This window comes from Polyodon spathula, chromosome 48, assembly GCF_017654505.1.
Source record: "Polyodon spathula isolate WHYD16114869_AA chromosome 48, ASM1765450v1, whole genome shotgun sequence".
Taxonomy (NCBI): Eukaryota; Metazoa; Chordata; class Actinopteri; order Acipenseriformes; family Polyodontidae; genus Polyodon; species Polyodon spathula.
In genome coordinates, this window is record NC_054581.1 from 1,987,204 (window position 1) to 2,008,622 (window position 21,419).

Sequence of the window (21,419 nt, forward strand, 5' to 3'; positions counted from 1 at the left end):
TCAAGTTCTTGGGTGTTTTTTTTTCTCCTCGCAGTGATGGTAAAGTGGCTCAGTTTTCCATGCGTGGCACTTCACAGCCGGCGTGAAATTTCACAGCTCTGATTTACAGGAACGCGTCTGACCGGACTGTCCTCAGAATAGCAGCTTGTAGTCAAAACTAAGGATTTCAAACTCCCCCCACCCCCGATGAAGAATTGTCAATTTAGAATGTACTAATTACATAAATACAGCTCGCGTTCTGTTTTTTTTTTTTTTAAAGATAAATGTATTCAGCACTTAACGGTTTAACTGGAACTGCAGCCGTTTTAAATTAATCAAACATCAGAGAAAAAAAACAAAAAGCGTTATGAGAACTCGCCTACCCCTCAGCCCCATCGTTTCAGTTTCCTCTCTCAGCCCTCCTGCCAGCTGAATTCAGAGAAATCTCGAAATCACGGCTGTGTCTGTTTTCCAGGACTCGTGGGTTAGAACGGCAACAAAAAAAAAACTACTGACTCTTTGTTCTTTCACAAGCCTTGAACTTGAAAGACAACGTAAGAGCTGATTCAAGGAAACCGGAGGTAACAGCGTTCCACTGTTCCTTTTGCAGCCAAAATGACACACGGTCAGGAATGGATTTTGGGAGTCCTTTCAAAAAGTATGACAAGCCATTCAAACTGTGTCACACCACCACTCAGAGAAATAACTTGTGCGAATGCTAACAGCTTGTATAAATGCTGGATTTGTTTGTTTTTTTTCCTCAGCTTGTCATCATGTAATGTGTTTAAAAAAAAAAAAAAAAAGGTCAAGGTCAAGACTTATTTCACCCGGGCCTGGTGGCACGGGGAGTGGTTACTGAAAACCAGCGAAGAAACAGAGGCTTGGGTTTGTGACGATCGCTGCTTTTCTTACCCTGTGGAGAACATTGATCCACACAAACCTGAGCAGCTGTTTCTGCCCTCGCTTCACTGTGAACGCCGAAATCGGCGACCCTCACCTGATTTGTCAGCACCTGATTTCTGTGGACAGCTCCGTCCGGACAATCAGATAATCTATTTGTGCTGCTTTTCTATCAGGGGATAACAAACCGGTTCACTATCATGCAAAACACAGAGTGTCAAGTGTTCTTTCACTGCTTCCCCTTTCCTGATAGCGTTATTCCAACTGCTCCATCAACCTCACAAGCTGTGCTGCTGGCCTCGCTCTGAAACAGGGAAGAACCTGCCTTTATCAGGCAAGCAGCCCTTACAGCAACGCACACAGAACGTGGGAACATCAAATATACGACCAAGAGGAAACCGATCAGCCAAGCTTTTCCGGTTCTGAGCAGCTGACTGAGCTCAGAACTTCGTCAAGTCGGGTCTCAAAGGATCACAGCGCTTCTACCTCGAAAAAAGAGACTAGGTAGCCCGTTCCACCCCTTCACCGCCCTCTGCCCTAAGTCTGTGTAAATATAGGATGAAAGTGGGCAAGAATGGGTGAAACTGCTATGCAATGGTAGTCTTATTTCCATCCGAGTTTATACAGACCAACAAGAAATAAATCCACACACATTATAATTCGCTGTTGTTTCAAGAAGGGCACGACAAAGTGGGGAATCAAGGAAGCGTTCCTGAAAACGCTTCTGAAAACATCTCTTCAGAAGAGCCCGTGAACTCTTGGCGGTTTCCAGTCCCACAGCAGCGTCATTTCTCAAAGCTGTGAGTGTTTCGAGCTCAGAGGAGAGGTGATTTCAGTAAACGTGACTGGGGTGATTCAGAGTGAAAGTAGCGGGGCGACCGGCTTTTCTGAAACGCCGCGGTGACAGCAGACAGTGTCTCTGCTGCCTCACACTCATGAAAGAAGAACAAGACAAGACATCCCAGAATGAAATAGAAACCAAGGCAGGCTTGAGGCACGGAGACTGAACTGCTCCCTCCTTCCCTCCCTCCCTCACCCCCTGATGGGGGGGACGGGGGGACGACGACACTGGGTAACAGTTTAACGAGAGCACTGCTTGATTTAAACACCACTGCTTTATATATATATACACACATACATACATACATACACACTCACACACACTAAAATCACATCATTCATAAAAATCTAAATATGCATTCACGTTGTATACAATATTCAGAAACACTAAAGTTGTTTTTTTGGTTTTTAATTACTATTATCTCAAAAGGGAAATGGAACTAGCTGTAAAGTTCCCTGAATTCTATAGTGTTCAAAAAAAAAAAAAAAAAAAAAAAGTTTGGATTCCTGTAAAAACTAGCTAATCGATTACGACACTCTTGACAACAGAGCCGATCGCTTCTATAGAAATCCACTCCCGACCCCCCCCCCCCACCAGCCCAAACCACCGCTATGACACGCAGCCTCTAAAAACACGCTGAAAACCCGATTCTTCGGTCCAGGTACTCTGGGGGCTTTCCGTAGCCGAGACTAAACATTTCTTACAAGAATGTTCTTTACTTCCCCAATTCCCCCCCCCCTCGTCGTATATAGAACGGAACTTCAACCCCCCCCCCCCCCCCCTTCCAGAACGAAAAGCGAGCGCGTCCATTCACTGATTACACAGCACAGCCCCGGACTTCACGGGTAACAAAGAAGCCGTGTCGAATTACCCCCCCCCGCACCCACACACACGCGTGTCCCTTTGATGAGCAGAAAGTTTCACCACAGCCTGCAACACCTGCACAGAAACTCCGCGGCTGCGTTTCACTGGGCAATTCCAGAACCGATAGGAATACCAAGCTAATACTGCACAGCATTAACCTGAAACACACATTTAAACCCGTGCCTTCATAAATAAAAAACACATACATAACTACCATCTTAAAAAATAAACACAGTTACCCCCCCCACCACCACCACAAAGAAAAAACAACACAGTTAAGTCATTTCTGGACGAGAAAGCGTTAAAAAAAAATACCCACGTTGTTTTTTGTCTAGCTTCTTCCTATTAAAACACATCAATGAGCCGGTCCAATTAGATTAACACAAAACACACAAATAAATACCGAGAGCCTTACCTTAAAATCGTGTTGTTACGACGGCAACGTGTCTCGGCAAATTACAAGCCCAGCTTTCTCTGATCACAGCTCCGCGTTTGCAGTCCCGCTTGCGGGCTCGGATACAACTAGCACCAAACACTGACCAGCCACGGGGTACTTCTGAAATTAAAATAAAAAAAAACACACACCCCTCTAATTACTTTAATCCTCCGTCCGGCGGTGGTATAGCACAGTAAACTCCGGGAAATACAGTTAGGGTCCAATACAATCACAAATCACCCCCCCTCCAAAAATAAACCCCCCAGCAGCAAACTCGATGAAACTGTTTTTCCTGGTAAACACCAGGGCAGGGTGCAGTGCAGCAGCCCCTGTTATCCGGACCTCGCGTCGGTTGCGCACCACTCGGATATCTCGGTGATCCGCACGGCTTCGTTACACACAGGCAGCTCTCTCTCTCATTCATAAAAAAAAAAAAAAGGACGAGTCAGATAGACGCTCCCCAGCTTGGCAGAAGTGCTCACCGCTTGGCGTGTCTCAGTGTGCTTGATGACATCCTTTCTAGAGCCCAGTAAAAGCGAAAACCCGTGTTTCTTCTTCTGGTGATTCATCAACACCGTGGGGGTTTTTTTTTTTTTTTTTTTTTTTTTGTTTTAAAAAGGACACGCTATTCGGTCTACTGATGCTATTACATCACGCCTCTAGCCCCCCCCCCGTTGATTAATGCTTACCTCAGAGAGGCAGCGAAGCCACGCCCCCCCTCCAGACGGAATTCCCTGACAATGCAGAGTTCTTTTTTTAAGGTGGATCTCAAGAAATCCAAAAAGTTATATAGTGCGACTCAAATACTAATCTATTGAACAGTCAACAACGGGGGGGGGGGGGGGGGGGGGGGGGGGGGGTAATATTTAACCCTCCCTAATACTTGAACCCTCTAATACTTGGGGCAGAATATTTTGTTTATCCAAAATGAAACAGTAATAAAAAACTGAACTATGCTATTTACATATATATTTAGGGGAGGGGTGTAACTTGTATTCTGGTGACAAAAACCAAAAACCTGATGTTAAATAAAATAACTACATTATGTTCACATGTACTTATTTATTTATTTCTTTTCTTGACTCAATTCTAAAATTCTAAGGCTACAGCTGCAGTGTGTCACGCTGACCGACTTAAAACAAACAAAAAAATAGTTCAAATTCTTCCCCTTTCCAAAAAACAAAACAAAAAAAAAAAAACAGTGATGCTTTTTTGCATTTTTGCTCTGCTATCAATATCCATGTTTGGTCTTGAATCGACACTTTGCCCTAAACACACAGCAACACCCAGCAATGGACAAACAGGCAGACTGCCATGAACTGCTTGCTGTATAACACCACATTTAGAAAGCCCTCCCTGTCTTTCAATACCAGTACTGGAATTATAACGCACGTTTATCAATCAATCAATCAATCAATTAACCTTTAATTTATATAGCGTCTTTCACTGTGGACCACCACCACAAACTAACAAGAACAAAATCCATACAAGTCAAACACAGAGAAATGCATCATACATGACATACAGTAAAAAACACAATGCATAATACATTAAATACAGTGGAAAGTGCAGAATACATGAAATAGCAGCAGCAGCACAGCAGCTAACAGCAGACAGCTGCTATTTCCCTCTTTTGTCACTGTCACTGCACAGTAACCCCCCTGGTTATATAACGCCTTTTTGTTTTTCAAATTGGTTAACCTTCATCTTACCATACTGTAACTGTGTGCTTTTACACTCGCATTTCTCGCTCTAGTTTTACCGCACTGAGCTTTTATAAAGTTGCACGCAGAAAGAAGGTCTTCCAAACACTCAGCTACACAAGACCACGCCGCGGTTGACAGTCCAGTTGGTTTGCACAGTCATGCATGCACAGATACAGCCACAAGTTTTGCATTTGACATCAGGTAAAATCAAAGAAACTACAAAATGATATCGCAAAAAAACCCCAAAAAAAACACCTCTAGTTTCGACACAAACCCGCTAATTTAAAGATATCTGTGTAGAGAAACAATGTTCCCTGCTTGGAATACCCACAAAGCCGTTCTGCAGTGGCTGGTTACACAGGTCAGCTGTCTCTATTACAATGTGCTGTATTAATACAATTGTGTTATTCTTCAGAAGCCCGCGGTCTGCATGCCAGATCCCTATCACACCCCGGGACAATGCAACGCCTGTGGGTTTGGGATTTCACAGCAGGCTGGTTGCCGTGGATACCAGCGGAACGCGATGTCGACTGTGATACAGGTCGGAATCTTCCCGAGGGTTCCAGGCACGCTATAGCCCTCCCCCGCCCTCGCGCTGCAACACCTTCTGTAAATTCCACCCCATTGATGAAAGCTTGTCTGCTTGCGTTAGTGTGCGTGTGTTTTCTGGTCTTGCCTACTTCACAAACAAGTCTACCGCGGTAAAGGAGGACTAGGGAGGGAAACAATTCTAATGGTAAGGTAGCAGAAAACAGTCACTCTCCTCCCCCCACCCCCACTGGATTGGTGTAAACAAAAGGGTGCAGTGATCAGGCTGCATAATGTCCTGTTACCGGGCAGGGCTGGCCCCAAGCAAGTCCCTGAGTGTTTATTTGTCTTCGCTCACGTTTACAGTGTTGGCTGCAGCTTTAAATGATCCGTGTAGACTAATGTGTCTGCAGCTTGATGCCTGTGGTGTGACACAGCCACTACAGTAGATCTGCATGGCATTCTGCAGCTTTCCTATCATTTCCCCACAGCTATACTATGCATTGACCATAGTTTACCCTGGTTCGCGTTTGTTTTTTGTTTTTTTTATAAATATGCTTTACCACCCCTCTCTGTGCTTTACAATGCTTCCCTATGCTTTACCAGACCTCTCTGTGCTTTACAATGCTTCCCTATGCTTTACCAGACCTCTCTGTGCTTTACAATGCTTCCCTATGCTTTACCAGACCTCTCTGTGCTTTACAATGCTTCCCTATGCTTTACCAGACCTCTCTGTGCGTTACAATGCTTCCCTTTGTTTTAACAGATCTTTGTGTTTACAATGCTTCCCTATGCTTTACCACACCTCTCTGTGCTTTACAATGCTTCCTTATGCTTTATCAGACCTCTTTGTGCTTTACAATGCTTCCCTATGCTTTACCAGACCTCTCTGTGCTTTACAATGCTTCCCTATGCTTTACCAGACCACTCTGTGCTTCACAATGCTTTCCTACGTTTTACCATGCAAGTGTGTGTGAGTGTATTGTGTGTTTGTGTAGTGTGTGTAGTGTGTATAGTGTGAGTGTGTGGTAGTGTGTGTGTGCGAGTGGTAGCGATGTGTGTGCATAGTGTGTGTGTGTGTAGTGTGTGTCTGTCTCTGTCTCTACAGGGTGGTATGCAGCACAGACCTCCCTTGTACAAAGCACATCAGAGAGCAATTACCAGGCAGAGACAGGGGACTGTGCTGCCCCAATTATACAGGGGGCCCCTCGTGCCACACACGACGCTGTCCCAACACCACAGCCCTGCCTAACATCCGCACGGGCCCGTCTGTATGTGTGTGTGTAGAGGGGGGGTATAGAGAAACCTCCACAATGCTGTGGCCGCGTTGAGCAGCATCTGTGTTTAGCAATCTCTTAAACTGCAGACTGATTCTAATTAGTGCAGAGACAGGGGGAGTGGGGTGGGTTCAGATGGCGAGATAAGGATTTAGGCAGGCGAGAGATGGATCTGTTAAGCTCTTTGCTGGTCCGTGCTGATAGAGAGACACTACAATGGTAATGGTTCTATACCGAGGGGCAGTGGGAGGATGAGGATAGGGCAGTTACTGTGGGGCGAGGCTGGTAGAATGGGACCACAGTATGCTAACTACACCCTGACCAAATTCTGTTCAATGGAACATGTACTATGCTAAGGGGCGGTAATAGATAACCATGGGAAAAACATGATGGGTAAACTGCAGAAACACAGCAGTAAACTTTCCTAAGCAGTGCAGTCATGCTAATAAACTCCCCCAGGGGGAGCACGGAGTTAAAAGAGCAGACCGGCATCTCTTCAGACTATTGAAACAGGTCTGGAATGGGCAGTGTTGCCAGTCAGCGCACGAGGGGTTAACTCCGCCGTGAGACCAGCCGCCCGAGTGGCGTTCCAGAGAAGCCCAGACCCGCAGAGGAAATGGCGATCGAAACCGTCGGGAAATCTTTAACGGAGGAGGAATGGGAAAGAGAGAGGAGGGGAGAGGAGGGGGTGGAGGGGGGTGGGTTCAGCCTCACATCTCAGGCAAGCTTCACTCATGTTCACATGACAGTAAGTCCCGAAAAAACGATGTTGTGGATGTCCCGACTTAAAACACCTTTCAAAATAACTAAATATACCTCAAAAAATAAATACATCAATAAATAAAAGAGCCACAATATTGAGTTTGTTGTCGACTTTCACCCTGTGTGGAGTTTTGTCTGACTCGAGTTAGAAACAGTAAATAAACATATAGTGAGAGTCAATGAGAAGTCCCCACAAACATAGGAACGCAAACCGTGTGCCTACGAACGTGTACGTGTGTAACTCTCTGTCTGTGTGTGCGTGCAAGTTTCTACGTGTCTCTGTGTGTGTGTCTCTGCGACTGTCTGTATCTGTGTGTTTGTCTCTGCGTCTGTATCTCGATGTGTCTCTCTCTGTCTGTCTCTCTGCGTCTGTATCTCTCTCTTTCTCTGCATCTGTCCCTGTGTGTGTCTCGCTCTCTCTCCCCGTGTGTATGTGTGTGTATCCCCATCTCCAGGGAGATGCACCCCCAGGCTCTGTGTGTCTGAGCCCGGCACGCTGCCCTGTGTTTGAACCCGGGAGGGATGGTAATGTGTTAGTGCATGGTGGGTGTGCGGGGCTCCTGTAAAAACAGCAGTGCTCCGAGAACAGCTCCACTGACACAGAACAGCTTTCAGAACCTGGAGGGCATTACTTAGGAAAGATTTATTACCAGTGCAGCGCGGTCTGCAGCTTGCAGCCAGGTGCAGGACCAAGACACTGCAGAGGTTTGTTTTTTTGTTTATTTGACTTTTAGGCTAATAATTTGTATTAGCGAGGCTGATTATATTAATGAGACTTCAATGAAAATGATTGAAAAAGCAATGTGTCAATATAAAACTCATATAATCTATACAAACGTACCTTTATTAAAATCCATGTGTGTACAGAGAAACATATTAAGCAAATGTGGCCCAAACACTGGGTGTGTGTGTGTGGGTCAGTGTCTGTCTGTGTCTCTGTGTCAGTGTCTGTCTATGTGTGTGTCTCTGTGTAAGTGTCTGTGTGTGTCAGTGTCTGTGTGTGTGTGTCTGTGTGTGTGTCTGTGTGTGTGTGTCTGTGTGTGTGTGTCTGTGTGTCTCTGTGTGGGTCAGTGTCTGTCTGTGTGTGTGTGTCTCTGTGTCAGTGTCTGTGTGGATCAGTGTCTAGTCACAGCCCCTCTCTCTCTCTGTGAGATTGTCATTGATGCTGTGACACAGTGAATGGGAGAGGAGGAAGAGGGAGGGGAGTGGGGGGAGACAGGAGCACAGTGTTCTGTTCTAATGACACATCACCGTGTGACTGTGCAGCAGATGCGAGGGGGCTGCCAGGCCCCAGTCAATACTCACACCCCCCTGCTACCTCCTGCCAGGGGCATGAGACACATTCACTGCCTCCTTGAGGTCTCTGAAGAGCTTCTCACAGTAAACGCATTGCAAAGTGTAATAAAGCAGTGACAGCAAGGTAAAGCATAGGGAAGCATTGTAAAGCACAGAGAGGTGTGGTAAAGCACAGAGAGGTCTGGTAAAGCATAGGGAAGCATTGTAAAGCACAGAGAGGTGTGGTAAAGCATAGGGAAGCATTGTAAAGCACAGAGAGGTGTGGTAAAGCATAGGGAAGCATTGTAAAGCACAGAGAGGTGTGGTAAAGCATAGGGAAGCATTGTAAAGCACAGAGAGGTCTGGTAAAGGATAGGGAAGCATTGTAAAGCACAGAAAGAGAGGTATGGTAAATCGAATTATAAAAATGAGTATAACCAAAGCATGGGGGGGGGGGACTACAAAAATACCACAGTAAACTTTTATCGGGGTCAAATATGCACAACTACATGCATGGAAAGCTAATGCCACCACTAAACACTGCAGCCCACAAAACACACATCAGAAAGAGCCTCTTGACATTCCTACACTGTGCGATTCAAGCATGCTGTTTGGATCTCCAACACACGTGTTCATCCATGTTTCGGTGCGCTCGGGCATTACCTGTGCCCTAGACCGCGTGTGTGTAATTTTCTGCCCTGTGTAATTACGGGCTCTAAAATGCCAGTTTGCAGGCGAGGGAATGTACAATTATAATAACACGCACGCCACGAGGTCATAACAGCCTGCTGGTCATATCACAGCTTGCCTTCTCCACACACAGAGAGAGAGAGAAAGAGAGATAGATAGAGAGAGGGAGGCCTGGAGGGAGAGAGAGATCAAATTAAGGACAACAAGAGTAACTTCTCATGACAATGAAGTTAAAGAGAACATTACAATAAAACAGATAGATGGCAGTTAAAAATGCCTCACGAAATTACAAAGCAGCCTGTCCTCAAACGAGGACAACGGCTCCGACATGAAAAAAGGAAGTTGCGACAATTCAGAGGCTCTGCATCTTAAATGAAAGCGTGTTTTTAAACAGGGTATCGTCAGCGTGGCTTTAAATCACTCTGGCAAAAAACCAGAGCAGTCTGGCCATGCCAAGAAAGCCAGTTTGTAAAAATGCAAAAAGCAACACACACCGAGACGGGAATTCAATGTGCATGTTTAACTCGGGCGCACAAGCGTGGAGTCAGACCACTTGTCTGTTCAGAGAGACAGGGATCTGCTCTGGGAAGCCGAGACACTTGTGTCTGAGCATGCAAGGGTGTGGGTGCGAGCGAGCGAGTGTGAGTGTGTAAATGAGGCCCGAGTCACACCGACTGGCAGCGAACTCTTACTGCGAGCGTGATGCTCACACACACACACACAGATAGAGAAATACCTCAGGCGAGAGGTAGCGCCAACCCACAGACATACCAGCTTACAACTGTCAGGCACAGATTAGGCAATGGTGTGTGTGTGTGTGTGTGTGTGTGTGGCTGTGTGGCTTCAACTACTGCCTTCATAAGCCTTATTGAGTGTACAACTAGTAGAGAGGCAAGCAGACCAGCGTTTGGGCTCTACTGCCTTCATCAGTGTTATTGAAACTAAAATATTTTCTGCTTTTAAAGTAATTACTCAGGTCTTTAAATTTTTTTAAGAAGGAGGTAGAAACGTTTGTTAATTACACAAAAACAAGCGAGTAATTCAATGCAAGTTCTCAAAGTGGGTTTTGTACTCACTTTATAACATTACCAGGATTCTGATCTTGTAAAAAAAAAAAAAAAAAAAAAAACACACACACACACACACACACACACACACACACACACACACACAACAGGAAAGGATTCAAGAGTGGAAGCAAGGCTTTGAAAACACGACCCAGTAGGGTGGTTCTGACCTGTCAGTCAGAGAGACGGGAGGAGTCCAATTCACAGTATTACCATCCCGGCCAGCCGGAGTCCACTCCCTGAAACAGAACCAACAGAAAACACAATCAGTACCGGGACTTTGTGAGTTCAAACTGCCACAGACTGGCGGAGGGTGGGGGCGCATTATGGAAAATCTCAATCTGGGATCTGAACTGGGGGTGTGTGGGTTGAAACGAGACTCCCGTTGCACAGCAGATTCACCTATTTCAGGTTTTATTACTACCACCTTGATTCGCCACAGTGTGCACACATAGCAAGCTCAGGTGGGTCTGATTAAACTCCTAGCAAAAGCAGGAATGGATCAAAGTGCTGTGCAACCGGAGTCTTCTTTCCGTCCCTGTGAACGGTGAACTATCCCCGGGGGACAGCTGCAGTTTGAACCCTAGAAATGGAGGGTGAAGCACAGAAAGCATGCTGTGAGAAAGTCACTGCCAGGGAATACTGCCCTGCCATTCTGATACCTCTTGAACTCTCTCACCTTCCCCTCTCACACGCCAAGAGAATGACAAACCGGAGCTGTGTGAACTCAGACCGCTGATAAGAGGCAGGAGAGCAGATTCCTGTGTCTGACATCGTGAAAAACAAAAGTTCAAAGGTCTCCCCCCCACCCCTTGCACTCTGCCACTGGTTCCTGGCAAATGCTTTTATTGCAGTTAGAGGGATAAGACTCCTGTTGCACAGCGGTTTCAGCTAGTCCAGGTTTTACTACCAGCTTGATTAGCACCGGTGTCTCTAGGTAACAAGCTTAGGTGTGCGATTAAACTCACCGCAAAACCAGGAATGGATCCAAGTGCTACGCAACATCCTGCCATTAATAAAGCTGCTAAGAGGTAAGTCTGTCTGTCTGCATTGCCAGTGTACTGCCTCGGTCTGTCTGTCTGCATTGCCAGTGTACTGCCTCTCGGTCTGTCTGTCTGCATTGCCAGTGTACTGCCCCTGTCTGTCTGTCTGTCTGCACTGCCAGTGTACTGCCTCTGTCTGTCTGTCTGTCTGTCTGTCTGTCTGCATTGCCAGTGTACTGCCTCTGTCTGTCTGCATTGCCAGTGTACTGCCCCTGTCTGTCTGTCTGTCTGCATTGCCAGTGTACTGCCTCTGTCTGTCTGTCTGCATTGCCAGTGTACTGCCTCTGTCTGTCTGTCTGCATTGCCAGTGTACTGCCTCTGTCTGTCTGTCTGCATTGCCAGTGTACTGCCTCGGTCTGTCTGTCTGCATTGCCAGTGTACTGCCTCTGTCTGTCTGTCTGCATTGCCAGTGTACTGCCTCTGTCTGTCTGTCTGCATTGCCAGTGTACTGCCTCTGTCTGTCTGTCTGCATTGCCAGTGTACTGCCCCTCTGTCTGTCTGTCTGTCTGCATTGCCAGTGTACTGCCTCTGTCTGTCTGTCTGTCTGTCTGCATTGCCATTGCCAGTGTACTGCCTGCCGTCTGTCTGACAGTCAGTCTGCACAGCCAGTGTAACTGTCACTGTCTGGCCGTGTCTTTGCCTCTGTCTGTCTGTCTGTCTGTCTGTCTGCATTGCCAGTGTACTGCCTGTCTGTCTGTCTGTTTAGCTGGCTGTACCAAGAAGCCAGTCTGATAAGTTGATAGTAAATGTCAAACTGTGGGCGATTCGACTCGAGTAAGCAACAGTGCAACCACAAATATCATGGCTCATAACATCTCACCACAGCTCACATCTGTGAAACATAGTCACACACACACACACACAGACACGCGATCAGACCAGCCCGACATCTGCAAGTACACTGGAACCTCTCTCTCTCTCTCCACCGCTCAAAGACGCTCCAATTTCACTACAACTTAAATGGAACTGAAAAAAGGGTTTGGTAGAAAAAAAACACGGGGCGGGCGCCCTCCAGAGTCATCAAGGGCCCCCCCGGGGAATACCAGGAGAGCATGCCCCCCACCTGGGCCATGCCAACCCCGATCGAAGAGGGGAGACGCACACAGATGATGACCTGTTAATTCTGATTCTGGCATTATTCAAAGCGCAACGCTTGTCAGACCAGACTTGTGTGATGATCTGAATCAGCTAGTGACTGCAGTTCCACCCCCTCCCATCCCCAGCCCCCACACACTTCCTGTTATAATGTCCCACTGCCTATAGGTGTGTAGGAGGTTTTCATTTGTAGACATTCAGCTGTGAAAAGGTCAAAACGCATTTGATTACATTCCCTGATGTTTGCAAAATCACTTACGGTACACACAGCCTCTAAGCATGTTACAGGGATGGGAATCAGACTCCCGTTGCACAGCAGACCCATTCCTGGTTTAAATCACACACCTGGGCTTGTTACCTGAACACGCTGGGGCTAATCAAGCTGGTAGTAAAACCTGGAACGGGTGTTTCTTTCAAGCAAACGTTTGCCCAGTCTTGACCATGCTTGTGCCGTGCCCTGCTTTACCACGTTTCGCTATGGATTTCTCTGCACTGCCTACTTGCGTTGGTTTTAGTCTTTCTAAATAGTATCGTCAGACTGGCTCTTTGTCTTACCAAATGCTCCCCTCAGTGTAACACAAACCACCGCTCCTGTAGTGCAGATGCTTAAGGGAGAGTTTCAACACGGCTTGCATTGCCTGCCTTTCTGTCGCAAGCATTTAAGAGCGAAGCAGCTGTAATTGTGAGAGAGCCAGCCCCCCTCCCCCTCTCTCTGTCCTTGTTTGCCTGTGTCAATTTAAAGGGCCGTACAGAGTCTCCTTTAATGTGCAGTTAAAGGGATAGTGGCTGGCCACGGGCCAAGGTGTGTAACATAATCCCTCAACAGCTGGGCCCCGGTGACTGGCTGGCTGGCTGGCTGGAAAGGGGAGGGGCCACAGCCAAGCACAGGACTAATGGGATGGTTCTGAGGGAGAGGGAGGAGCCAGGGCTATTGGGAGTGTTCATAGGGGGAGGAGCCAGGGCTAATGGGAGTGCTCAGAGAGGGACAGAGAGCAGACCTGCTGCTACAGTTTCACACAAGCTGTTTTCAAATGTCAAAAAATAATGAAATAATAATTGCGTCCGAAGTGGGCGCAGTAAGAGGAGACAAGTGAACTTGGGACTGTTGCTGCGAGCGGCGCGGTTCACGCTGTGATCGCTCTGGCTGCTGCTGCGAGCGTCGCGGTTCATGCTGTGATCTCTCTGGCTGCTGCTGCGAGCGGCGCGGTTCATGCTGTGATCTCTCTGGCTGTTGCTGCGAGCGTCGCGGTTCACGCTGTGATCGCTCTGGCTGTTGCTGCGAGCGGCGCGGTTCACGCTGTGATCGCTATTGGCTGTTGCTGCGAGCGGCGTGGTTCACGCTGTGATCTCTCTGGCTGTTGCTGCGAGCGGCGCGGTTCATGCTGTGATCGCTATTGGCTGTTGCTGCGAGCGGCGCGGTTCACGCTGTGATCGCTCTGGCTGCTGCTGCGAGCGTCGCGGTTCACGCTGTGATCTCTCTGGCTGCTGCTGCGAGCGTCGCGGTTCACGCTGTGATCTCTCTGGCTGCTGCTGCGAGCGGCGCGGTTCATGCTGTGATCTCTCTGGCTGCTGCTGCGAGCGTCGCGGTTCACGCTGTGATCTCTCTGGCTGTTGCTGCGAGCGGCGCGGTTCATGCTGTGATCGCTATTGGCTGTTGCTGCGAGCGGCGCGGTTCACGCTGTGATCTCTCTGGCTGCTGCTGCGAGCGGCGCGGTTCATGCTGTGATCTCTCTGGCTGTTGCTGCGAGCGGCGCGGTTCACGCTGTGATCTCTCTGGCTGTTGCTGCGAGCGTCGCGGTTCACGCTGTGATCTCTCTGGCTGTTGCTGCGAGCGGCGCGGTTCACGCTGTGATCTCTCTGGCTGCTGCTGCGAGCGTCGCGGTTCACGCTGTGATCTCTCTGGCTGCTGCTGCGAGCGTCGCGGTTCACGCTGTGATCTCTCTGGCTGCTGCTGCGAGCGCCGCGGTTCACGCTGTGATCTCTCTGGCTGCTGCTGCGAGCGGCGCGGTTCACGCTGTGATCTCTCTGGCTGCTGCTGCGAGCGGCGCGGTTCACGCTGTGATCTCTCTGGCTGCTGCTGCGAGCGTCGCGGTTCACGCTGTGATCTCTCTGGCTGCTGCTGCGAGCGGCGCGGTTCACGCTGTGATCTCTCTGGCTGCTGCTGCGAGCGTCGCGGTTCACGCTGTGATCTCTCTGGCTGTTGCTGCGAGCGGCGCGGTTCACGCTGTGATCTCTCTGGCTGCTGCTGCGAGCGGCGCGGTTCACGCTGTGATCTCTCTGGCTGCTGCTGCGAGCGGCGCGGTTCACGCTGTGATCTCTCTGGCTGTTGCTGCGAGCGGCGCGGTTCACGCTGTGATCTCTCTGGCTGTTGCTGCGAGCGTCGCGGTTCACGCTGTGATCTCTCTGGCTGCTGCTGCGAGCGTCGCGGTTCACGCTGTGATCTCTCTGGCTGTTGCTGCGAGCGGCGCGGTTCACGCTGTGATCGCTCTGGCTGCTGCTGCGAGCGTCGCGGTTCATGCTGTGATCTCTCTGGCTGCTGCTGCGAGCGGCGCGGTTCACGCTGTGATCTCTCTGGCTGCTGCTGCGAGCGTCGCGGTTCACGCTGTGATCTCTCTGGCTGTTGCTGCGAGCGTCGCGGTTCACGCTGTGATCTCTCTGGCTGTTGCTGCGAGCGGCGCGGTTCACGCTGTGATCTCTCTGGCTGCTGCTGCGAGCGGCGCGGTTCACGCTGTGATCTCTCTGGCTGTTGTTGTGACGGCTGCCTATTAAGAGGTGTAATCTGAGGTGACACCTGCTGGCCCTGCAGCATGGGAATGAATTCACACATCAAAAGCTAGCCCAGCACTGCAGCCTTTGTGAGAATCACCTGCTTCTATTACAATGACTGAGCATTAGCACAGCAGTGAACTACCAGGCACCTCCCCATAGCATAACACTGAACTACTAGCCCCCTCCTCACAACATAACACTGAAATACCAGCCCCTGCCACCTCCGACCAAATGCCTGACCCCTGCACACTGGCACTCACAAACAAACACGCACACACCTTTTTCTACAACTGAATGTCAATATCGCTCTTATAAATGCTTCTCCTATTAAAACCACAGCACAATGCAATACTGCAAAGAGAGGTCTGGTAAAGCATAGGGAAGCATTGTAAAGCACAGAGAGGTATGGTAAAGCATAGGGAAGCATTGTAAAGCACAGAGAGGTACGGTAAAGCATAGGGAAGCACTGTAAAGCATAGGGAAGCATTGTAAAGCACAGAGAGGTCTGGTAAAGCATAAGGAAGCATTGTAAAGGAATGGTAAATGTATTGTATAACCAGGGGGAAAGCATGGTGAAACTCTAATAACACAGTGCACACGTCTCATTGTAAACTCCCTCCCACTCAGTCTAACCTACATGCCATATTTTGCCCTGAAGGGAGAGTAAACATTCCACTCCCTGCGATAAACCTCAATAGAGGAAGAACTGGATGCTGTCAGGGTGTCACTGTTAACCCAGTAGGGGGACTGGCTCTGATCTGTTTTCAGCTTGTCTGGAGGATCCTAACTGCCAGACTGAGCAATTATTTTATTTATTTTTAAACATGCCCCTTTTCATTTTGTGCTGGCAGTAGTTCTGAGTGGTTCTGGGTCCTAGTGCTCCAAAATTAAGTCAGTGTCGTTTTTCTCTGAATCTGCACTGACCTCTAAACAGCTCTGTACTCCATCCCTACAGCACGCAACTGACCTGCCTAGACCAGGGGTGTCCCTACTGATTCAGACAGGCCACTTTGCAAGCACTGCCCCCCTCTCTCCCTCTGCGTTTTCAAAAAGGACTCGTTATTAAAAGAGATGGTACGGCTCCAACCCTTTCAAAATTTGTATTCATGGCAAAACAAACACTGTTTAAAAGATGAAGGGCAACCGTTTTCAATGGGGTCCACTCCAGCCAAAAGTTTCGAACGGATCTCCTGCCTTGTTGTGGAACCATACCGAAGCCAGACAGCTATTCAAGGTAGGAACAAGGCAGGGGTGTGCACGAGTTCGGCAGGCTGAACTGGTTATGAGTGTTAGGCATAAGACAGCGAGTCGGTTGGTGCAGTCGGGGGAGTTTGTGCAATACACAGTCTGGACAAAAATTTTGCATCAGCTAGAATTTTAGGATTGAGACAGAAAAATAAAGAGATCATTTAGATATTTTATTTAACATTGTGTAATCAAAGCCACAAAAAGATATCGCAAAAACGTCTGTACAGGAATCCGTAATAGTAGTACAGTAGTATTTCACGTTAGATTTCAAACAGATCAAGTTTTTTGTTAAGTATCTGGGAAAACTACAAAGTTGGGGCGTGTAATTCAATATGTTAATGTAACATTATTCAGCAGGTTTCATCCGACTTTATGAAACAGAATTAGCCACTTTTGACCGCAGCTGTAAACGCCAGCTCCTTTCTGCTTTCAAAAAGGCAAATAAATAAAACATAAATCTTTTCATCCCCAACAAAGTTGGGCTGGAGTTTACGCCGCAGCTGTGCACATCGCTGCTAGGAGCCAAAAACGACGCGGCCCCTTTAAAGAGACAGAATCCCTTTAACAGATGAAGCCCAGCCACAAGGCTTCGTAGCTCTAACAGCTGTGCACTGCGCTGAGGTGGGCTAGCTGTGCGCTGCGCTGAGGTGGGCTAGCTGTGCGCTGCGCTGAGGTGGGCTAGCTGTGCGTCGAGGTGGGCTAGCTGTGCGCTGCGCCGAGGTGGGCTAGCTGTGCGTTGAGGTGGGCTAGCTGTGCGCTGAGGTGGGCTAGCTGTGCGCTGCGCCGAGGTGGGCTAGCTGTGCTCGAGGTGGGCTAGCTGTGCGCTGCGCTGAGGTGGGCTAGCTGTGCGCCGAGGTGGGCTAGCTGTGCGCTGCGCTGAGGTGGGCTAGCTGTGCGCCGAGGTGGGCTAGCTGTGCGCCGAGGTGGGCTAGCTGTGCGCTGCGCTGAGGTGGGCTAGCTGTGCTGAGGTGGGCTAGCTGTGCGTGAGGTGGGCTAGCTGTGCGCCGAGGTGGGCTAGCTGTGCGTCGAGGTGGGCTAGCTGTGCGCCGAGGTGGGCTAGCTGTGCGCGCGAGGTGGGCTAGCTGTGCGCCGAGGTGGGCTAGCTGTGCGCTGCGCTGAGGTGGGCTAGCTGTGCGCCGAGGTGGGCTAGCTGTGCGCCGAGGTGGGCTAGCTGTGCGCCGAGGTGGGCTAGCTGTGCGCCGAGGTGGGCTAGCTGTGCGCCGAGGTGGGCTAGCTGTGCGCTGCGCCGAGGTGGGCTAGCTGTGCGTCGAGGTGGGCTAGCTGTGCGCTGCGCTGAGGTGGGCTAGCTGTGCGTCGAGGTGGGCTAGCTGTGCGCTTGAGGTGGGCTAGCTGTGCGTCGAGGTGGGCTAGCTGTGCGCTGCGCCGAGGTGGGCTAGCTGTGCTGAGGTGGGCTAGCTGTGCGTCGAGGTGGGCTAGCTGTGCACTGCGCTGAGGTGGGCTAGCTGTGCTGAGGTGGGCTAGCTGTGCGTCGAGGTGGGCTAGCTGTGCGCCGAGGTGGGCTAGCTGTGCGCCGAGGTGGGCTAGCTGTGCGCTGCGCCGAGGTGGGCTAGCTGTGCGCCGAGGTGGGCTAGCTGTGCGCTGAGGTGGGCTAGCTGTGCGCGCGAGGTGGGCTAGCTGTGCGCCGAGGTGGGCTAGCTGTGCGTCGAATTGGGCGAGCGGGTCAGAGACAACGCGGAACAGAAGACATCCACAAACACACAACTTCAACACAGTCGTTCTTTCAGTTTGTTCTCCATTTAGCAATTTATATATATATATATATATATATATATATATATATATATATATACACACACACACACACACACACCTCTGGCCAAAAGTTTTGCATCATCCTATGGAATGAACTATTTTTGCTTCACAAAGTAAAATGAAAACTTCTGAATAATGTCAACAAATTGAATTACACACCGCTTGGTAGTTTTCCCATAAATGAAAAACTAACCAAAACTTGAAGAATGTGACATTTGGAAATCTAACACACGAAATAACGACCGTACAACTATTATAGATTCTGGTAGACTTCGTTGCTCTTTAATTTCGTAGTTTCTTTGATTACACGATGCCTGTTTTAAATGTTATGTTAGCTGTATACTGCAATATTGTCAATTGTATGCAATATTAATTAAAAAAACAAAGAAACACGTGTGCTAAAACCACAAGCGGATCCATATCGGGGTTTTGCGCTGGCTCTCTCCTAGTTCATGACTCGATACATTTTATTTGCTTATAAATTCACTGCAGGCCAAAAATTCATTTCCTTAATTAACTGCTTCATTTACACTTACTACTAATAGACAGCAGGTGCACACGTTCAATTACAGTCATTGAAAACTAATTTTCCGAGCTGTGAGGGCATTTCAGACTTCATGAACAAACTCCGCTGTCCGAGGTGGAAGTGATCTGGAGCGGCAAGCGGGGGGGTAACAAAGCGGCCCGTTTACAGCGACACCGAGAGCAAAGAAGAGGCAAGCGTGAGAACAGCTCTACTTGACCTTAAAATGCATTTCGGCTCCCCCCCCCCCTGTTTGCAGCGAAAAACACCGAGTGAAAACGGGACAAAACCAGCCAAGAGCACCGCCTGCCTCGGAGGATTAACCTGGTGAAGCCGGAGCGCTCCGTCTCTCTTTTTACTCCCTCCTCCCTCGACCTCTCTCACTACCGGAAAAAAAAAATACAAATAAAAAACACAACAATTTTGCCTTTGTGCAGATACCTCTTTTTTTTTTTACACACACGTTCAAAAAAAAAGTAAAAGATTTTGTCACTGGATAGTACTTTCCATACCGTTCCGCCACTGAGCAAAACACACCACCGATAAGTTTAGCGAGGCTGTGCAAAAAGTTGTAGAGGGTGGGGGTACTTTTTAAATGATAAAACACTATATATAAATATAATATACTATAACATATAAATACTATATATATATAATTTATATATTATATATATATATATATATATATATATATATTATATATATATATATATATATATAAACATGCTAAACTATTTTAGAGAGGCAATCCGTCACACATACTGTCTGACTCAAGAATGCAGCTTCGCCTGTCACTCTGCGTTGTGGAGTCAGAAGTACAGACGGCTTTTGTTCCGCTAACCCCCTCTTACTCTAACCCCGCTGGACTGAATTCACAACCTCTGCAAACACCGGAGTTTAAATAAATACAGATACAGAATAGCAACGTGAGACAATCTCCAAAGAATGCATAAAAAAAAAAGTCAAAAAAAAAAAAAAAAAAAAAAATCTGCAACCAGTCAGCTCCCAGTCAAAGAACAACAGAGCTACTTTTTGTCTTTCAAAGTTTACCAGCAAAAGATTAAACCACAGACCGAATGCATGCTGGTGGAATGAGTGAAGTGCTGCCCGGCTAGAATTTGTATTTAAAAAAAAAAAAAAAAAAAAAACACAACAGCAGAAATTTGAAATAGTAAAACGACAGAAAAGCATGCATTTGTGTAATTGCTGTACAACGCCTTCAAGAAGCTGGAAGATAAGTTTAATTTTTTTTTTTTTTTTAACAAAACACAACAAAACAAACAAACCCCAGCACACACAATGCAAAATTAAATAAATAAATAAATACATTAATTGAACCATCTTTGCATAGAAGCTTCTGCAAAATAAATCATTGAAAGCACACAGCTTTGCAAAAGCAAGCTTTCGCTTTTCTAAGAGAACAAAGAATAATGCACACTATAAAATGCTTAAAACATGATTGGGTTTTTTTTTTTTGGGGGGGGGGGGTTAATTAATATTATAGTTTATTGTTTTTAATAGAATGGCTTTTTATTAAAAACAACAACATAACTGCAAATTAAAAAAAAAAAAAAATATATATATATATATATCTTTTATATTCCAAGTCTTGAATTTCAGCACCAAAAACTTCTGCTTTCGCGTGTTCCTCGCTCCCTCTGTTTTAGCTGGTTCATATATTGTGGTTGCAAATCCTGGCTTGATAAAATCCCTCAAAAAAGATTCCCCACCTGTCAAATTTGGTGTCCTGTCTTAGTGTGTGTGTGCTTTCCTCTCTTCTTTCTCTTTCTTTCTGTCTTCTCTCTCTTTCTCTCTCTCCCCCTCACACACACACCTCTCTTTTTCTCTGCTAGTAGTCAAACAAAGAAAGAAAAGGCACACACACACAGACACAGGGAGCAGGAAAAAACGCCCAACCCCCACTAAAAATCTTGCCTGCCTTATTTTTTTTTCTCTCTAAACAGTACCTCCCCTAACCCCCCTACTCTCTCTCTCTCCGTAACCCCCCCCCTCTCTCACTCCCTTAGATTCCAGCCTCGTTCTGAAAATCCGCCCTCCCTCCCCCCTCTCTCTCTCGCACAAAAAACAGACCGGAATTAGAACAGCCAGCATTCTCTGTTCTACACCACTGCTCAAGGCCTACTTGATAGCTGGTGTTGGCTTTTTTTTTGTGATTCCTGAGAGACAGAGAGAGAGAGCAAGCAAAAGAGAGAGAGAGAGAGAGAGAGAGAAAGAGAGCTCTAAGACCTGGAGTTTTCTTGACTCTGGCATACATATTAAAAAAATAATAATAATAAAAAAAAAACACACAACACCCTTGGAAGGGTGACAACCCCGAAAAGGTCTTTTCCTAGTTCTGCATCCCCAGTTTGGTACAGTCCGGCCAGCAAGATGCATGGGAGACGCTTGCATATTTCCTTCCACAGTAAAACGAATCAGACTCGGGCACTGCGTTTCACTCAAACACAGCGTGCACGCAGAGTTTAAAACAAGCACATCTATTTATACAAGCAAGTGTTATTAGCCTGCTGCAATCTTTCACATACATCTGGTCAAAACAGAGAAAAAAAAAACAGGCCAGGCTCATTTATAACAAGTGCCTATTGATTGCTCAGTTATAAAATCAACCAGTGAGCACAGAGG

General features: G+C 47.7%; 3 protein-coding genes across 7 annotated transcripts in view; all 3 read right to left on the reverse strand.

Moving 5' to 3' along the window:
- LOC121306486 (lysine-specific demethylase 6B-like) overlaps positions 1–21,419 on the reverse strand; it is a 665,627-nt gene that overhangs the window by 3,553 nt on the left and 640,655 nt on the right. The gene's annotated exons all lie outside the window — the stretch shown is intronic.
- The window catches only part of LOC121306508, a 47,282-nt gene continuing 28,699 nt past the window's right edge, over positions 2,837–21,419 (reverse strand). The window contains exons 6-7 of one of the 5 annotated variants that reach the window (XM_041238251.1): positions 10,496–10,564; positions 2,837–3,137 (exon numbers count right to left, since the gene is read on the reverse strand). Coding sequence is in view for 2 of the 5 variants with exons in the window: in XM_041238253.1 (XP_041094187.1) it covers positions 10,527–10,564 (38 nt within the window). In the remaining 3 variants the exon portion in view is untranslated. Of the gene's footprint in view, positions 3,141–10,495; positions 10,565–21,419 lie in introns of all 5 variants that reach the window. The other 4 variants (XM_041238250.1, XM_041238253.1, XR_005948224.1 and 1 more) reach the window with 4 other exon arrangements.
- LOC121306505 lies at positions 14,108–15,597 on the reverse strand. The gene has a single exon (XM_041238246.1). The coding sequence runs from the start codon at positions 14,978–14,980 to the stop codon at positions 14,108–14,110; it is 873 nt and encodes a 290-aa protein (XP_041094180.1). The 5' UTR covers positions 14,981–15,597.

Coding starts and splice junctions, on each gene's coding strand:
- LOC121306505 (XM_041238246.1), bottom strand. CDS start 14,980: ATGAACCGCGACGCTCGCAGCAGCAGCCAGAGCGATCACAGCGTGAAC.